At 36.9% G+C, this 16,456-nt stretch overlaps 4 protein-coding genes across 4 annotated transcripts; all 4 read left to right on the top strand.

The window, feature by feature from the left end:
* The first annotated feature begins 48 nt into the window (after positions 1-48).
* LOC306750921 (cystatin-B-like) lies at positions 49-2,202 on the top strand. The gene is made up of 3 exons (XM_079234408.1): positions 49-197; positions 1,296-1,397; positions 1,833-2,202. The coding sequence occupies exons 1-3, from the start codon at positions 129-131 to the stop codon at positions 1,962-1,964; spliced, it is 303 nt and encodes a 100-aa protein (XP_079090534.1). The 5' UTR covers positions 49-128; the 3' UTR covers positions 1,965-2,202.
* Positions 2,203-5,373: 3,171 nt separating this feature from the next.
* Positions 5,374-6,076, top strand: LOC306750850 (stefin-C-like). The gene is made up of 3 exons (XM_079234327.1): positions 5,374-5,497; positions 5,572-5,673; positions 5,926-6,076. The coding sequence occupies exons 1-3, from the start codon at positions 5,423-5,425 to the stop codon at positions 6,061-6,063; spliced, it is 315 nt and encodes a 104-aa protein (XP_079090453.1). The 5' UTR covers positions 5,374-5,422; the 3' UTR covers positions 6,064-6,076.
* An 878-nt stretch (positions 6,077-6,954) lies between these two features.
* LOC306751122 (cystatin-B-like) lies at positions 6,955-8,288 on the top strand. Its single transcript, XM_079234657.1, has 3 exons — positions 6,955-7,107; positions 7,201-7,302; positions 7,854-8,288. The coding sequence occupies exons 1-3, from the start codon at positions 7,042-7,044 to the stop codon at positions 7,983-7,985; spliced, it is 300 nt and encodes a 99-aa protein (XP_079090783.1). The 5' UTR covers positions 6,955-7,041; the 3' UTR covers positions 7,986-8,288.
* A 6,770-nt stretch (positions 8,289-15,058) lies between these two features.
* Positions 15,059-16,252, top strand: LOC306751028 (cystatin-B-like; the record flags this gene model as incomplete). Its single annotated transcript, XM_079234537.1, has 3 exons — positions 15,059-15,124; positions 15,222-15,323; positions 15,935-16,252. The coding sequence occupies 3 exons, from the start codon at positions 15,059-15,061 to the stop codon at positions 16,064-16,066; spliced, it is 300 nt and encodes a 99-aa protein (XP_079090663.1). The 3' UTR covers positions 16,067-16,252.
* Between the last annotated feature and the right edge of the window lie 204 nt (positions 16,253-16,456).

Here is a 16,456-nt window from a genome sequence, read left to right as displayed (position 1 = left end):
CCCATGATTCAGCGTCACGTGATTATGTGACTCTTCCTGAACAGCTCGCTGACACAAACCCTTGGACGTATAAAAGAAAACGCGTTTTCTTTCGTTTTCTTGTGCAAATTCTCTCAAGTAAAACTGTCATGGCGATATGCGGAGGAACGTCGGCAGCTAAAGAAGCTACCCAAGCAGTTAAGGACATATGTCAAAGCGTAAGTAGAAACTAATAACATGAATGACTTTATTTCACACAAAGGAAACAGGGCCCGTGTTTCATTTTGATCAGGGCTCGGCCACCTTTTCTATCAAAAGAGCCATTTTGGCCTTTTTTCCACCCAAAGAAATGTGCTCGCAAAAGCCATTTGATATCACAGCTTATAACGTTTTTTTTTATACATATATAGTCATATTATTTATATATATATATATATATACATACAACAAATATTGTTTGTTGTATTTAGGGAATTATACAACAATAGTAAAGATAATTCTTGACATTGTATTGCTATTTTACCCGTTATTTGTTCAAACTTTTATGAAGAGAACAACAATACAGCCATGTGTCGGCCTACCTTGAGGTCAATTAAAAACATAACAATGCAGGAGATGCATCCTATCTATATATGTGGCTAATGTGCCTTAATCTGCCTTCCTGTAACCACAAGGCAGCTGGATCGATCCCTGTCCTCCCCACGTGAAGTTTCCATTTTAAAACGCATTTTTTTGCTCCGGACTTTTAGAGCACCGCAAACGGAGGAGGACGGATCCGTTTTAACTAGCGGACGTCTCACTGTCACGAGCTGCCACAGAACCAGCAGCAGCAGTTGAGACACGATCCACTTCGTGGAAGTATATTCACTTTGCTCATTTTGATGCAGTTGAGAAATCGCTCTTCTTCGCTCATCTGCAGCGTGATACGTTTCAACAAATGCTGTGTTTGTTCTGGAAGAGTCTTTCAAGATTAAATGTTTTGTTTGATAAATTCTCGCCACATATCGAGCAGGTCAGCGCATCGTTGGCGTTGCTGGTTTAGCGAGGGCGGGGCTCTGCAAATCACGATGAGCCACCTGCATAGGATGTGACGCACTTTTTAGTTGAACAATATATTTTAACTTTTTTATTTTATTTTCAGTGATGCAGCATCACCTCAAACCCCAAGATGAGAGGAGTTACCTTTTTTGAAAGATTGTCCACTGGGCAAAAAATAAGCCGCATGCGGTGCCGACCCCTGTTTTTTTTTTTTTTTTTTTTTTTTTTTTTTTTTTAATTATTTTTTTTAATGTTTCTTTAATCTCATTGTTATTCAGGTGAGGAGCCAGGCAGAGAAAGAAGCAGGGAAAACTTATGCTGAGTTCACAGCCAAGACCTTCACCACTCAGTTAGTGGCTGGGACCAACTACTTCATCAAGGTAATTATCATCTACCACACAAAAAGCCTCAGATCAGTGACTATAACCGACTTTTATTAGATGCATTTAAAGCGATTATAGTCAATGTTGTTTTTCACATTAACCATAATGTAATGCATGCTGAGAAGCAGACAGACTATATGCTCACAAGTTGACTGAGATAAGTAGCCCCAACCATCCATTGGACATTTTGTCTAGACATTATTCAGTTACTACTGAACTCATATATTCTGGAAGGCATAACTAGAAAATGTGAACTTGAAACTGACAACCTTAACTAATTACACAGGTGGTAATGTTGCATGGACATAAACAAGACTTCCAATGAATGCTTCTGTTGCTTCATGTCTGCAAGATGTATAAATAAGTAACCACTTGCTAACCAGCTAGAAGTCCTCATTGATCTCGTGAAACTTTACTTTTTCTTCCTTGCAGGTCCATGTGGGAGGAGACGATGATCATGTTCACCTCCGTGTCCATAAACCACTCCCATGTAATGGAGAGAAATTAACGTTCCATAGTATGCAGCATTCCAAGACCGAGGAAGACGAGATTGTGCACTTCTAATAGGAGCCTAACTCTAACCCAAACACAGCATCAGTGCCTACAGGTTGCCGTCTCATTGTAATCAGTGATGATCAAATTATGCTGGCTCAATATATAAAACAATGCTTCTGCAGTTTCCAGTCCTAACATGTTACAACATACTGTGTCATACTGCAGATCATGATGTAAAGAGCACGTAAAAAGGAACTATTTTGTGCAACATTCATGAATAAATTAATCTGGTTCTTTTGTGATATTAGGGGTTTCTTCTCTTTCTCTGGTATTTGATTTGTGAAACTGCTGCAGATTTTTTACATGCGTCTTTTATGGACGTCTTCAGCTGGCAGATATGACGAAAAAGGCTTTGGACAAAGAAGTAATGAAGACAAATGGAAGTTTATTCACAACTGGGTTTAGTGTTGACTGGATATGGATTATGAACAAAGTCCCTCCTGAAGTGGCAGATGGCCACATTGTACATGAAATATACCATAAAGCAGACTTCATTTTGAAAAATGTGTACACAATTATCCACAAGACATTTACATTTCTGCAATGATGCAGCAATTTAGGCACTGAATATCCTCAGTAACATAGTTCATAAAAACAGGATATTCGTACTCTGAACACTAATTCATCCTTTTTATGTTAAGTATTGTTTAATAGTATTACTCCAACATCTCTGTCGTGACACAGAACATATTTGATGCTGTTAAGTAACTTGTATTTTACTTGACGTAAACCTCACACAACTTCAGTGAAGATCTGGAACAAGCTGATCTACAAGATGTGTTGTGCTGTCGTACAGCGTTCCCACCTAAAGGTCACTATAGGATACCTTTTAGGAGGAAAGAAAAGATTAGAGGTTAAAACATAAATGCAAGCCCTGATGCTCCTGAATCCCAGAATTCAAATCTCTTCAAAATATCAATGAAGTGTATGATAACATTTGTCAAGGTGTGGGACCTTGATATCAGCCTTAACCTTTTAAAACCCCACCAAGTTTTAGCCCCTTTCCTCCAAAATTGCATACCCAAACTAAAAAGGGTGTATCTCTGCAACTACTAAGGCTATTTGAATCATTTGGGTGTTATAAGGTACACATGTGAGATTTTGTTCAGTGTAAATATCAGTATATATGTTACTGGTTAAGAGTAAATGAAGATGACGCACAGAAAAAAAGTGTAACATAGTTGTGACTTTAGAACAGAAGGTGGACTGCTGTAGGTTTATAGCACAAAAACCTTTGGGAATATACAATATACATATGAAAAGTAAAATACATTCATATTTGTATTGCTTTTTCATTCCCAATACATGGCCAACAGCTTAAAATAAAAAAGATTCAGTATGTGAATTCAAATATATATATATATATTTGGTTGCATAATGAATAGTTTTAAGGCTTCAAATGTGGTGAAAAATGACTAAAAGTTAAAATTGTACAATGAACAAAAGAATCTTTTGCACTGATCCGTGAAGCTCACTCAGCCACATTAGAATGAGTCACATGCAGAATATAGATTCCCCATCTTGTTTGAACAAAACCATATTGTGTAATCTAAGTACACATTCATGAATCACTACCAGCGCACTGGAGGTGAACCAGAAACCTGATGGCTTCATTTTGATGGTACTTATATGAAAAGAAAATGCATACTGCTGAATTTGAACATCTTACTTCAAATATGTCATGGAGTTTCAATTCACTCAGCAATTTAATTACTTTTTTCAATGATTTACTATTATTTTCAGTAACATTATGTAAATGCATTTAAAGCTATCTATTTATAAATGTGTTTAAATTGAAATCCATCAACCCCTTAAACCAATGTTGAAGTGTATAATTACGGGTAAGCATCACATTCTCTCCACACAGGAAACAGACAATCACATGAATATAGTGCACTCAGGAACTCTCAAATAACTCTCTGTGACTTTGATCAAATGAGATCTCCAAATGTGTTGGCTGGATTTGGGAAAATACAATTATGCACAAGTCATTTTAATTATTTACATTTGTTGGAAGGGTGCAGCCATTCATTCACTTAATGGTATAATCTGTCATCTGCACATAATTCAATTAATCACGTTAATTCATACCAAATCATAAACTATCGGAAGACTATAGTTTCCTTTTAAGTAGTATATTGTATAATAGTACTATACTGTGAAATAGTTAGACAATATTTATAACACTCCTAGCTACCAATACTGTATTTCCTTTCTTCTCATGACATTTGATTTATTAATTGCTGTCGGGATGTAACGAGAGTTTGGACAAATATTTAAAAAAAAAATGTTTTAAATACATCACCCACCCCAACTGGCTCTGACAGCACACATTCATTGCATATTTGTAAGTTGAACAATGGACAATGCAGTCCTGATGCTCTTGATTCCACTCCCTTCTAAATATTGATGATAAACCAAAATTTTTCAAGGTGTGGGGCCGTGATATCAGCCTTAAAACAGGGAGTGAAACATACTTCCCTGTAAGTAAAGGTGGAGACGTGGAGGGACATGTATAGGTTTTGGTTGTTCCAGACCTGCGAGGGACCGGACTTTGAGAGAAATGTTAAAAGTATCGTTACACAAACCACATTTGTTACTTCAAATCCAAGTGCAGCTGTTCCAACCCACTTCAGGTTGTGTGTCAGCGGTATGTGTTAATCCCTGGATTTCACATAGTCCCTGTTGGTATTGTCTTGTGACTCCTCTTCCTCTTTGTTGATCACATGCTGCATGATTTTAGTTCCCATTAACAAATTAAATAAATAGATAATATATTTGATAATTGGTCCTGCAGTCCTTATGTGAACAGTTAGTTAACATAGTTTTACAAAAATGAACACTATTCACCATCACAGCCTTTGCTGAAAATCTCATAGCTGGTTTAGTTCGAATTATTAGAATTAAAAAGACCTGCATCCAATTTTATTTTTAATTTTATTTAATGTGTCATGTGGCGGATGATTTATTGCATATTTTACAGTGATGGTTACAACAATACTTTAATGCAGGAAGTCACTGTGTTGGTGGATATTTTTGACAGGCTAGATTGGCTGTATCTGTCTGTATAATACAAATATTAATATGAAACAGACACATTTGGTATTGGTATCAATTGTTTCATCTATACCGTGGCAAGAAAGTGAAGATATATATTTCTTGAAATGTCAAACTGTTTCATCAAACCCTCAAGTCACTATCGGGGAGAGTGGAAACATAATTTGAATTACACAATTTGAACATACAATTGTTGGGAAGTGCCACAGCTGGAATTGGGGAGTAATTCAAAAAGACTAACAACACTTACGACTCCACCTTAACAGTCATGTTTTAGAGTCACCTGTCAGCCTGTATCTGGAGGTGGTTACACAGTATAAATATAGTTGATAACCAGCTGAAAATAAACACTTTACAAACATACAAGCAGACAGTTTACTTCTCTGTTAACTTCAACGGACCTTGTGACAATGGCTACCAAGCTTGGGGAATGGAGTGAGACAACGGATAAGGGCATTGAGGAAATTCAGAAGATATGTGATCAGGTGAGCTTCAATCTACCTTCATTCTTCTCAACATTTCAGTCTTGATTTACCTCACATTTTATTTATTCAAACAGGTAAAGAGCGAAGTGGAGAACAGGACAAACAAGACCTTTGTGGAATACAGAGCAGTTAAATACAGGATTCGGATTCGGCCAGGACTCAACTATGTCGTCAAGGTAAATAACTTTGTGCTATTTGAAACAAAAAATGAAAGCCTCAGATGTGTGTCTTTGTATGACATACAAGTTGAATTCATATTATTTGTGACATCCAGTTGAATCCGTCCAGTTGAATGTCAGATTCATGGCAGGACAGTAAACAGTTAAAACATGAACACACCTCTGATGGTCGGAGGTCCTCAGGGTTCAGCAACACAAGAGTGAATATATTCTTTCAGATGTCCAATAGTTCTCTCTTTTTTCCTGCAGGTTTTTTGTGTGGAGAAGGGGATGTTCTGTGCAGGGGAGAACTACATTCATCTGAATCTCTTCCAAGAAAAAGAAAAGGTTGTGGTTCTCCATGTGGAGCAGCAGAAAACCAAAGAAGACCCACTTGTACCTTTTTAAAGGGCTATGCTTCTTTATCTTGAAATGATTTGACATTGATTTTGAATGTATTAACACAATGAAAATATTTGGGGTTGGGCAGCAGCATGTTATTCAATTTGCACGACCTTCTACAGAAATAATAAAGAAAGCATTCATAAAAGTCTAATTATGTCTTGTGGTTCTTATATGCATTTGTCTGATATCTAAAATAGATGTTTTCTTTGCTGGAAGAAATGGTGAGAAATGAGTGAAATCAATCCTCATCCAGACCTTAACACGGACAAAGATAATTTAACCTCATCATTTCTTTTTGGCTTCTAATGACACAAACCTGGAAGCACTTTCTTTGTTAGTTACTTGACAAGAGTCCTGGAGAAGGATACAGATTTAATACATTCTTCTGAAATTACAAAACTAACCAAATTAGGAATTGCACAGAGAGACAGACAGAGAGAGAGAGAGAGAGAGAGAGAGAGAGAGAGAGAGAGAGAGAGAGAGAGAGAGAGAGACTGTAAATCTTTCACAGGAACTTTAAAAATATTAATCATCTGCTGTCACAAAACCTGTTCAGTGAAGGTATTTAACGTTTTCATAAATCATGAGTACAGAGAGTAATATTTTGAACCTTGTGAACAGAAAGCGTCCAAACACAACCACGTCTCAGACTAAACCACTTCCTCCATAAAGACTGAAACATGAAGATAGGTAACAATATATGTTTAGAATCTTCCTTTGTGATACTTTAAACGATTAACATAGAAAATCTAAGCGTAAATCCTATATTTAAAACCAGTATAGAGACGTTAGTTGTTATTTTAGTCGGGTTGTAACATCATTTAGAAAACAACCCCCCTAAGCTGATGGTATCACCCATGATTCATCGTCATATGATTCTGTGACTCAACCTGAACACCTGACACAAACCATGGACTATAAAACAAAACAAAGTGGTTTTTTCTTCTCTTTTCGCAAATTCTTTCCACTAAAACGGCCACGATGATGTGTGGAGGGCTGACAGAAGCTAAGGAAGCTACAGAAGAAGTTCATGAGATATGTGGAAAAGTAAGTACTAAAAGTATGAATTACTTTCTTTCACACACAGAAAACAGGGCCCGTGTTTCATTTTAATGTTGCTTTAATCTCATTGTTATTCAGATGAAGGTCCATGCAGAGAAAAAAGCAGGGAAAACTTATGATGTTTTCACAGCCAAGACCTTCACCACTCAGTCAGTGGCCGGGACCAACTACTTCATCAAGGTAATTATCATCTATGAGGAAAAAGCCTCAGATCAGTGACTATAAACAACTTTTATTTTGCAGCAACAAGATCAGGTGACATTTAAAGCGATTATAGTCAATATTGATTTTCACATGAGCAATGGATCACATAAATACTTTGATGTGAATTAAAAATACACTCAGTCTTTCCTTATGTAGTTCAATAAGAAGAAACGTTGCAAGATGCAGCAAAAAGAGGGATTGCTGGAGAACTTTAACCTGATTTCTGTAATGCATGCTGGGAAGCAGACTGAGATATGTAGCCTCAACCATCAATTGGTCATTTTGTCCAGTCATTATTCAGTTACTACTGAACTCACATATTCTGAAAAGCATAACTAGAAAATGTAAACTTGAAACTGACAACCTGATTTAATTACACAGGTGATAATGTTACATGGACATAAACAAGACTTCCAATGAATGCTTCCGTTGCTTCATATCTGCTAGATGTATAATTAAGTAACCACTTGCTAGCCAGCTAGAAGTCCTCATTGATCTCCTGAAACTTTACTTTTTCTTCCTTGCAGGTCCATGTGGGAGGAGACGATGATCATGTTCACCTCCGTGTTTATAAAAAACTCCCATGTCATGGAGGAGAATTAGAGTTGTCTGATATGCAGCATTCCAAGAGCCAGACAGACCCTATTGAGTACTTCTAATAGGATCCTAACCCAAACACAGCATCAGTGCCTACAGGTCGCCGTTTCATTATAATCACTGATGATCAAATTATGCTGTCTCAATATATACAACTATGCTTCTGCAGTTTCCACTCCTAACATGTAACAACATACTGTGTCAAACTGCAGATCATGATGTAAAGAGCATGTCAAAATGAACTACTTTGTGCAACATTCATGAATAAATGAATCAGATTATGTTGTGATGTTAGGTGTTGCTTCTCTTTCTGTGGTATTTGATTTGTGAAACAGCTGCAGGTTTTTTTACATACGTCTTTTATAAACGTCTTCAGCTGGCAGACGTGTGAAGAAAAAGGCTTAAACAAAGAAGCAATGAAGACAAATAGAAGTGTATTCACAACTGGGTTTAGTGTTGAATGGATATGGATTATGGACAAAGTCCCTCATGAAGTCGCAGTCGTCTTTATGGTATATGAAATATGCCAAGAATCAGGCTTCATTTGGAAAAATGTGTGCACAATTATGCACAAAACATTTAAATTCTATCTATTTACTGCAGTGGTGCAGAAGGTCAGTCACTGAATAATATTATCAGCAATATTGTTCATTGCGACATAAAGCATGTGATACAGTTTAGTAACTTGTATTTTACTTGAAGTAAACATCACACCACTTCAGTGAAGGAATATGTGTGATGCTGACATACAGCCCTTCTGGAATATACAATGTACATGTGAAAAGTAAAATACATAAATATTTCTATTGCTTTCTTATTCCCAATACGTGGACAACAGCTTAAAATAAAAATATTTAGTATGTGTATTTAAAGAAATTATGAATTTTATTTTTTTTGTTTACACCAAAAGTAACATTCAAAAGTACATTTATTTGGTTGCATAATAAAGAGTTGTAAGGCTTCAAACATGGTGAAAAATGACTAAAAGTTCAAATTGTACCTTAAACAAAAGAATCTTTCGCACAGACACCGAGCCGTGAAGCTCACCCAGCCTCATTAGGATGAGTCACATAGATTCCCCATCTTGTTTGAACAAAACCACATTGTGTAAACTAAGTACACGTTCATGAATCACTACCAGCGCACTGGAGGTGAACCAGAAACCTGATGGCTTAATTTTTATGTTATGAAAATATAAGTATAATTATATATATATATATATATATATATATATATATATATATATATATATATATATATATATAATGTATATATATTATTAGTATTATTATTATACAACTATTAATGCATTAACAACCATGTAACTACTTTTTCAATGATTTACAATTTTTTCCAGTTACATCATTTAAATCCATTTAAAGCTATCTATTTTTAAATGTGTTTTTACATTAAATCCATCAACCCCTTTACCAATGTCCAAGTGTATAATTACTCTGGTAAGCAGCACAGACTACATACTCTTAACACACAGGTAGACATACAATCACATTAATATAGTCGGGACATAAAGAGAGTTTGGACAAATATAACAATAAACATGTATCAAATACATTTCCCATGCTAACTGGCTCCCACAGTCTACATTAAATGCATATTTGTAAGTTGAACAATCGACCATACACTTAAAGGTCACTGTAAGTAAAAGTGGAGACGTGGAGGGACATTTAGGTTTTGGTTGTTTCAGACCAACTCCTGCAAGGGACCGGACTTCGATGTTGAAAGTATTGTTACACAAACCACACTTGTTACTTCAAATCCCACTGCAGCTGTTCTAAACTACTTCAGGTTGTGTCAGCGGTATTTGTTAATCCCTGGACTTCACATAGTCCCTGTTGGTATTGTCTTGTGACTCCTCTTCCTCTTTGTTGATCACATGCTGTATGATTTTTAGTTCCCATTAACAAATTAAATAAATAAATAAGATATTTGACAATTGGTCCTGAAGTCCTTTGTAGTGATCGTAGCTTTCTGATTTTAATCTAATAACTCATTGTGAAGCTCCTTGTGAAGCTCAAATGTGACACATTTTCTTGTTCTTCCTGTTCTATGTGTAACGACCCGATAGACGAGGACCCAGAAGCACTACTCGGAGACAGAGGTAAAGAATATAAGGATCTTTACTCGCACAGGCAGGCAGGCAGGGTCAGAACAGGCAGAACACACATGACTCTCAGGGAACACTGGAGAGCTAGGTCTGAGAACACAAAACAATCTGACAGGGAATAAGTGCAAGTGAGGGGACCTAAGTAGTGAAGACTAATGAGGGAATGTGCTACAGGTGAGACGGGGATGGGCCAGGTGAATGGAATGAGGGCTGACGAGGAGGGAGTGACAGGATGAAGGGGGCGTTGAGCAGGATCTGAAATGACAGAACAGTTAGTAAACATAGATATGATATGATGATATAAGTAGTCCCAACCATCAATTGGACATTATTCAGTTACTACTGAACTCGTCATATGTTCTGAAAGGCATAACATGTAAGCTTGAAACTAATAACCTTACCTGATTACACAGATAATAATGTTCAAATATATATTCAATATAACTGATTATGATGCTGCAGTGCAGAGGAGTCTGGTATAAATAAAGTGAACTCACTTTTGTTGAAACAATCAACAGCTTGATTTCTAGGCACGGTTTTAAATGTTCATTTTAAATGTTGATAACTTATGATTCCCAACAACTTGTAAGCACTATTTTTGCCAAATTATATAAATTGCTTTCTTCAGGGTGACATGCACAAGACTCCCAATGAATGCTTACGTTGCTTCATGTCTCCAGTTAGAAGTCCTCATTGATCTCCTGAAACTTTACTTTTTCTTCCTTGCAGGTCCATGTGGGAGGAGACGATGATCATGTTCACCTCCGTGTTTATAAAAAACTCCCATGTCATGGAGGAGAATTAGAGTTGTCTGATATGCAGCATTCCAAGAGCCAGACAGACCCTATTGAGTACTTCTAATAGGATCCTAACCCAAACACAGCATCAGTGCCTACAGGTTGCCGTCTCATTATAATCAGTGATGATCAAATTATGCTGTCTCAATATATAAAACTATGCTTCTGCAGTTTCCACTCCTAACATGTTACAACATACTGTGTCATACTACAGGTCATTGATTTAAATATCATGTCAAAATGAACTATTTTGTGCATCATTCATGAATAAATTAATCAGATTATGTTGTGATGTTAGGTGTTGCTTCTCTTTCTGTGGTATTTGATTTGTGAAACAGCTGCAGGTTTTTTACATACGTCTTTTATAAACGTCTTCAGCTGGCAGACGTGAAGAAAAAGGCTTGAACAAAGAAGCAATGAATTGCCCACGCCTGCCTTAAAGGTCATTGTCAGGATATACATTTAAGAAGAAAAATGGACTTCAAGAGGTTAAAATACAAATGCATTACCTGATGCTCTTGATTCCACTCCCTTAAAGTCAAACATACTTCCCTGTAAGTAAAGGTGGATACGTGGTGCAGATGTCAGCATCACTACCCCTTGCTTACCCCTTGAGTCCAATAGCCAAAGACTTTGCACTAGTCAAATATATGCAATTGTAATAAATTATTGTTAAACTCTGACACGCACGCGCGTTGGTGGAGCCTGCGTTAGTAAAACCCTTGACTGTTCTATTCAGTTGCAGTTATTATTTCGCGTTTTGAAGGATTTAACACTGCCTGTCTTCTTTCTGTTCAGAGAGCAGAGACTCATGAAGATGTCAAACTTACAGATTTCTCTCATAACTTCTCTCATAGCACTGCTTCTAATTTGGGGTGCAAACCTTCACCTGAAATTCTGTACATTATAAAAAAAGATAGCTTCCCTGAATTGTTGTGATGGCGAGATGAAGCTTCCTGAGGCATTGAAGCTTTCCATCCAATTGTTTCGCTCATGGGCCGAAGCTTAAGCTTCATTTGCCCTATTGAGCCACCAAGTGGACAATAAATATAAAACAGGCAGAGTGATTATAACGACACCATGGCTTTGGTGTGTGAAGCTTTGAATTGAATGGATGATGTTCGTGACGCCAATACATCAATTATTAACTTACTAGTGTGTCTATCTTTATGATATAATGATGGGGTCAAAAGCCAAAGTGGAAACAAATTGGGGTGTGGGTTGTGATGTGACTGTGGGTCAGTGGTTAGCATACTCATCTTTCACTCAGAGGTTTGGTGGTTCGGCCCTCGGCTTGATGTGTCCATTTTATTCATTTTCATAAAAATAAGAACTTTTCCACAGTGCTGGGCTTTTGGAGACTATTTCGCCTGCTTTATAAAATACCCTTTCACAGGCTCAGATGAAGCTGGGGGGTACACAGAAGAAGGGGGAAATCCATTGAGTTTCGCTGCCCCTTATATTTCAAATCGCACGGCAAACCCACAAACCATTTTTTAATCAGTCACGTGGTACGGCCGGCACGCGAGGCTTCGAACATCAGCGCATACGTCATCGACACAAGCTGCGATACGCGCTTCACCAAAATCTACCTGGATTACTAGACACACGCATCGAAGCCTCGACACGAAAGGACACATCACTACTGAATTGTACAATAATTGTGCTGAAAAAAATCAAAAGTCCACAGTTAACACAGGTTTACAAAAATTAACACAATTAACCATAGCTGGTTAAATTCAAATCATTAGAATTTTAAAAAACTGCATCCAATACATGTTTCAAAATTTGATTTCATGTGTCATGTGGCGGATGATTTATTTTATATTTTACCGTGATTGGTTACAACAATACTTTAATACAGGAAGTCACTGTGTTAGTGGATATTTTAGACTATAAATAGTATAATAACAATATGTAGCGTAGCCGGAGGTCCTCCGGAGAGGAGGGGAAAGGGGGAAAAGCGGGAGAGCAGGACCGTCACACCTAACCGGTGGCACTCTTTTATCCTATAGTGTATCTCAGTGGCGGGCTGTGGGTTTTAGACCAAGGCCTTCAGTGACGTGTGTCCACATCAGGTGCGAACTGAAAAAAAGAAGAAAAAATGAGTGTCCCGGGAGTGTCCCAACCCCTAAGGGCTGGGACAAGGGTGAATCAGATTGGTCTCCTCTTTTGGTAAAGATGCTTATTAAGTTTTCTCAGAGCTCTGGTGAAATCCCTATTTAGACGTAGAGATCTGGTGAAATTATTTTGTCCTCTTCTCTGTGCATCAGCTCTTGTTCCTCTCAGACACACTTTACCCCTCCTCTTTTTCTTCACGGGTCAATCCTAGATCCTTTTAGGTCAACCACAGGATTTTTTTAATCTAATATGGTAACACTGGCTGATGTTTCCTATTACACAGAAGAGCTTTTTACAATATCCATTATATAAAAAAGATTATAAAACATAATTTTTAAAGGGCACTGCTTCTTTATCTTGAAATGATTTGACATTGATTTTGAATGTATTAACATCATGAAAATATTTGGGGTTGGGAAGCAGCTAATTGACTACACAACCTTCTATAGAAATATTAAAGAAAGCATTCATAAAACGTCTATTTATTTATTGTGGTTCTCATATGCAGCATTTGTCTTTTATCTAAAATAGATGTTTTCTTTGCTGGAAAAAAATGGTGAGAAATAGATTTAAAAAGTGAAATAAATCCCCATCCAGACCATAATGCAGACAGATATTTCTAACCTCATCATTTTTTTCTCTTCTTTCTAATGACACAGACCAGGAAATACTTCCTTTGCTAGTTACCTGACAGGTGTCCTGGAGAAGGATACAAATATTAAATACATTCTTCTGAAATTATAAAACTAACCAAATTAGCAATGACACTGACATTAAGTCTAAGAGAAAGAGAGAGAGATCGTTGTTACTTTCTAAAACCGCGAATAGAATAGAAGGAAATAAAGCCTGACTTGTTGTTGTTTCGAAAGAGTAACTGTAAATCTTTCCTTGGAACTTTAGAGATATGAATCATCGGCTATCACAACACCTGTTCAGTGAAGGTGTGGAAAGTTTTCATAAATCATTTCCTCCTGAGACCCAAGGGAAAAAGGTGTTTAATTCATATTTATTTTTTATAAATTAAGTGTTGGGGTGGTAAAAAATACATTGCAAAGGTTTTTTTTTTTAAAGCATTACTTAATTACAATTGAATAACATGTGCACTGCAGTGTACAACAGGACTTCGTTAAGGACAGATCATCGTCAATGTACTGCTGGAAGTACTGCTGTGGGCTCCAGTCTCTACAGCTTATTTGGATACCATCATGTGCAGTTCTGTATTCTTCCTACACATGCATGGACCTAAGAGAAATACAAAGCACACTCAATAATGTAGTACAATTAACATGTTATAAAAATGCTGAAGGTCTCAGAACATGTTGGTTTTGGCCCACAGAGGACGCGCCTCTGGCCCTGCATCTTGGTCAACTCGGGCCAACAATTCATATTTATTTTTTATAAATGAAGTGTTGGGGTGGTAAAAAACATTGAGCATTACTTAATTACAATTGTATAACATGTGCACTGTAGTGTACAACAGGACTTCGTTAAGGACGTTAAGGAGGTGTGGAAAGTTTATATGGTAGCACTGGCTGCTGCATCCTATCACACAGGAGAGCTTTTTACAATACCCATTATATAGAAAAGATTATAAAACAGAGCAACTTATAGTGTCCTATACATTTTACATGGTCTAATCACAAACTACGATTGAATTAAAACAGTATATGTTCTGTTCAACGGTTATACTAAACTAAATAGTTTTTTTCGTTTATACTCTTCCACGATCTCTCAACAAATATTAATATGAAACAGACACATTTGGGATTGGTATCAATTGTTTCATCAAACCCTCAAATCACTTTCGGGGAGAGTGGAAACAGAATTTGAAATACACAATTTGAACATACAATTGTTGGGAAGTGCCACAGCTGGAATTGGGGAGTAATTCATAAAGATGAACAACATTTACGACACACGTAGCTCCACCTTAACAGTCATGTAGTCACCTTTCAGCCTGTATCCAAAGGTGGTTACACAGTATAAATATAGTTGATAACCAGCTGAAAATGAACACTTGACAAACATACAAGCAGACAGTTGACTTCTTTCCTTCGTTTTTTCGCAAATTCTCTCCACTAAAACTGTCACGATGATGTGTGGAGGGCTGAGTGAGTTATTTGATGCTACAGAAGAAGTTCAGAAGATCTGTCAAAGCGTAAGTAGAAACTAAAAGTATGAATGACTTTATTTCACACTCAGGAAACAGGGCCTGTGTTTCATTTTAATGTTGCTGTAATCTCATTGTTATTCAGGTGAAGGTCCATGCAGAGAAAAAAGCTGAGAAAACGTATGATGTTTTCACAGCCAAGAGCTACAAGACTCAGGTAGTGAGTGGGATCAACTACTTCATCAAGGTAATTATCATCTAATGCATTTGAAGCGATTATAGTCAATATTGTTTTTCACATAAACAATGGCTCACATAATTACTTTGATGTGAAAGGGTTCGCCTGTAGCAATGAACCCACAGTGAATTAAAAAGACACTCAGTCTATAGGCAAATAAGACAAAGTTACACGATGCAGCAAAAAGAGGGCTTGCTGGAGAACGTTAACCTTACTGAACTCATCATATGTTCTGAAAGGCATAACATGTAAGCTTGAAATTAATAACCTTACCTGATTACACAGATAATAATGTTCAAATATATATTCAATATAACTAATTATGATGCTGCAGTGCAGAGGAGTCTGGTATAAATAAAGTGAACTCACTTTTGTTGAAACAATCGACAGCTTGATTTCTAGGCACGGTTTTAAATGTTGATAACTTATGATTTCCAACAACTTGTAAGCATTATTTTTGCCAAATTATATAAATTGCTTTCTTCAGGGGGACATACACAAGACTCCCAATGAATGCTTACGTTGCTTCATGTCTGCTAGATGTATAATTAAGTAACCACTTGCTAACCAGTTAGAAGTCCTCATTGATCTCCTGAAACTTTACTTTTTCTTACTCGCAGGTCCATGTGGGAGGAGACGATGATCATGTTCACCTCCGTGTTTATGAAAAACTCCAATGTCATGGAGGAGAATTAGAGTTGTCTGATATGCAGCATTCCAAGAGCCAGACAGACCCTATTGAGTACTTCTAATAGGATCCTAACCCAAACACAGCATCAGTGCCTACAGGTTGCCGTCTCATTATAATCAGTGATGATCAAATTATGCTGGCTCAATATATAAAACTATGCTTCTGCAGTTTCCACTCCTAACATGTTACAACATACTATGTCAAACTGCAGATCATGATGCAAAGAGCATGTCAAAATGAACTATTTTGTGCATCATTCATGAATAAATAAATCAGATTTTGTTGTGATGTTAGGTGTTGCTTCTCTTTCTGTGGTATTTGATTTGAGAAACAGCTGCAGGCCTTTTATATACATCTTTTATAGACTTCTTCAGCTGGCAGATAACAAAAAGGCTTAAACAAAGAAGCAATGAAGACAAATAGAAGTCTAATCACAACTGGGTTTAGTTTC

The sequence above is a fragment of the Taurulus bubalis genome (genome assembly GCF_910589615.1).
Source record: "Taurulus bubalis genome assembly, chromosome: 18".
NCBI lineage: Eukaryota > Metazoa > Chordata > Actinopteri > Perciformes > Cottidae > Taurulus > Taurulus bubalis.
This window is presented reverse-complemented; position numbering and strand designations above follow the sequence as displayed.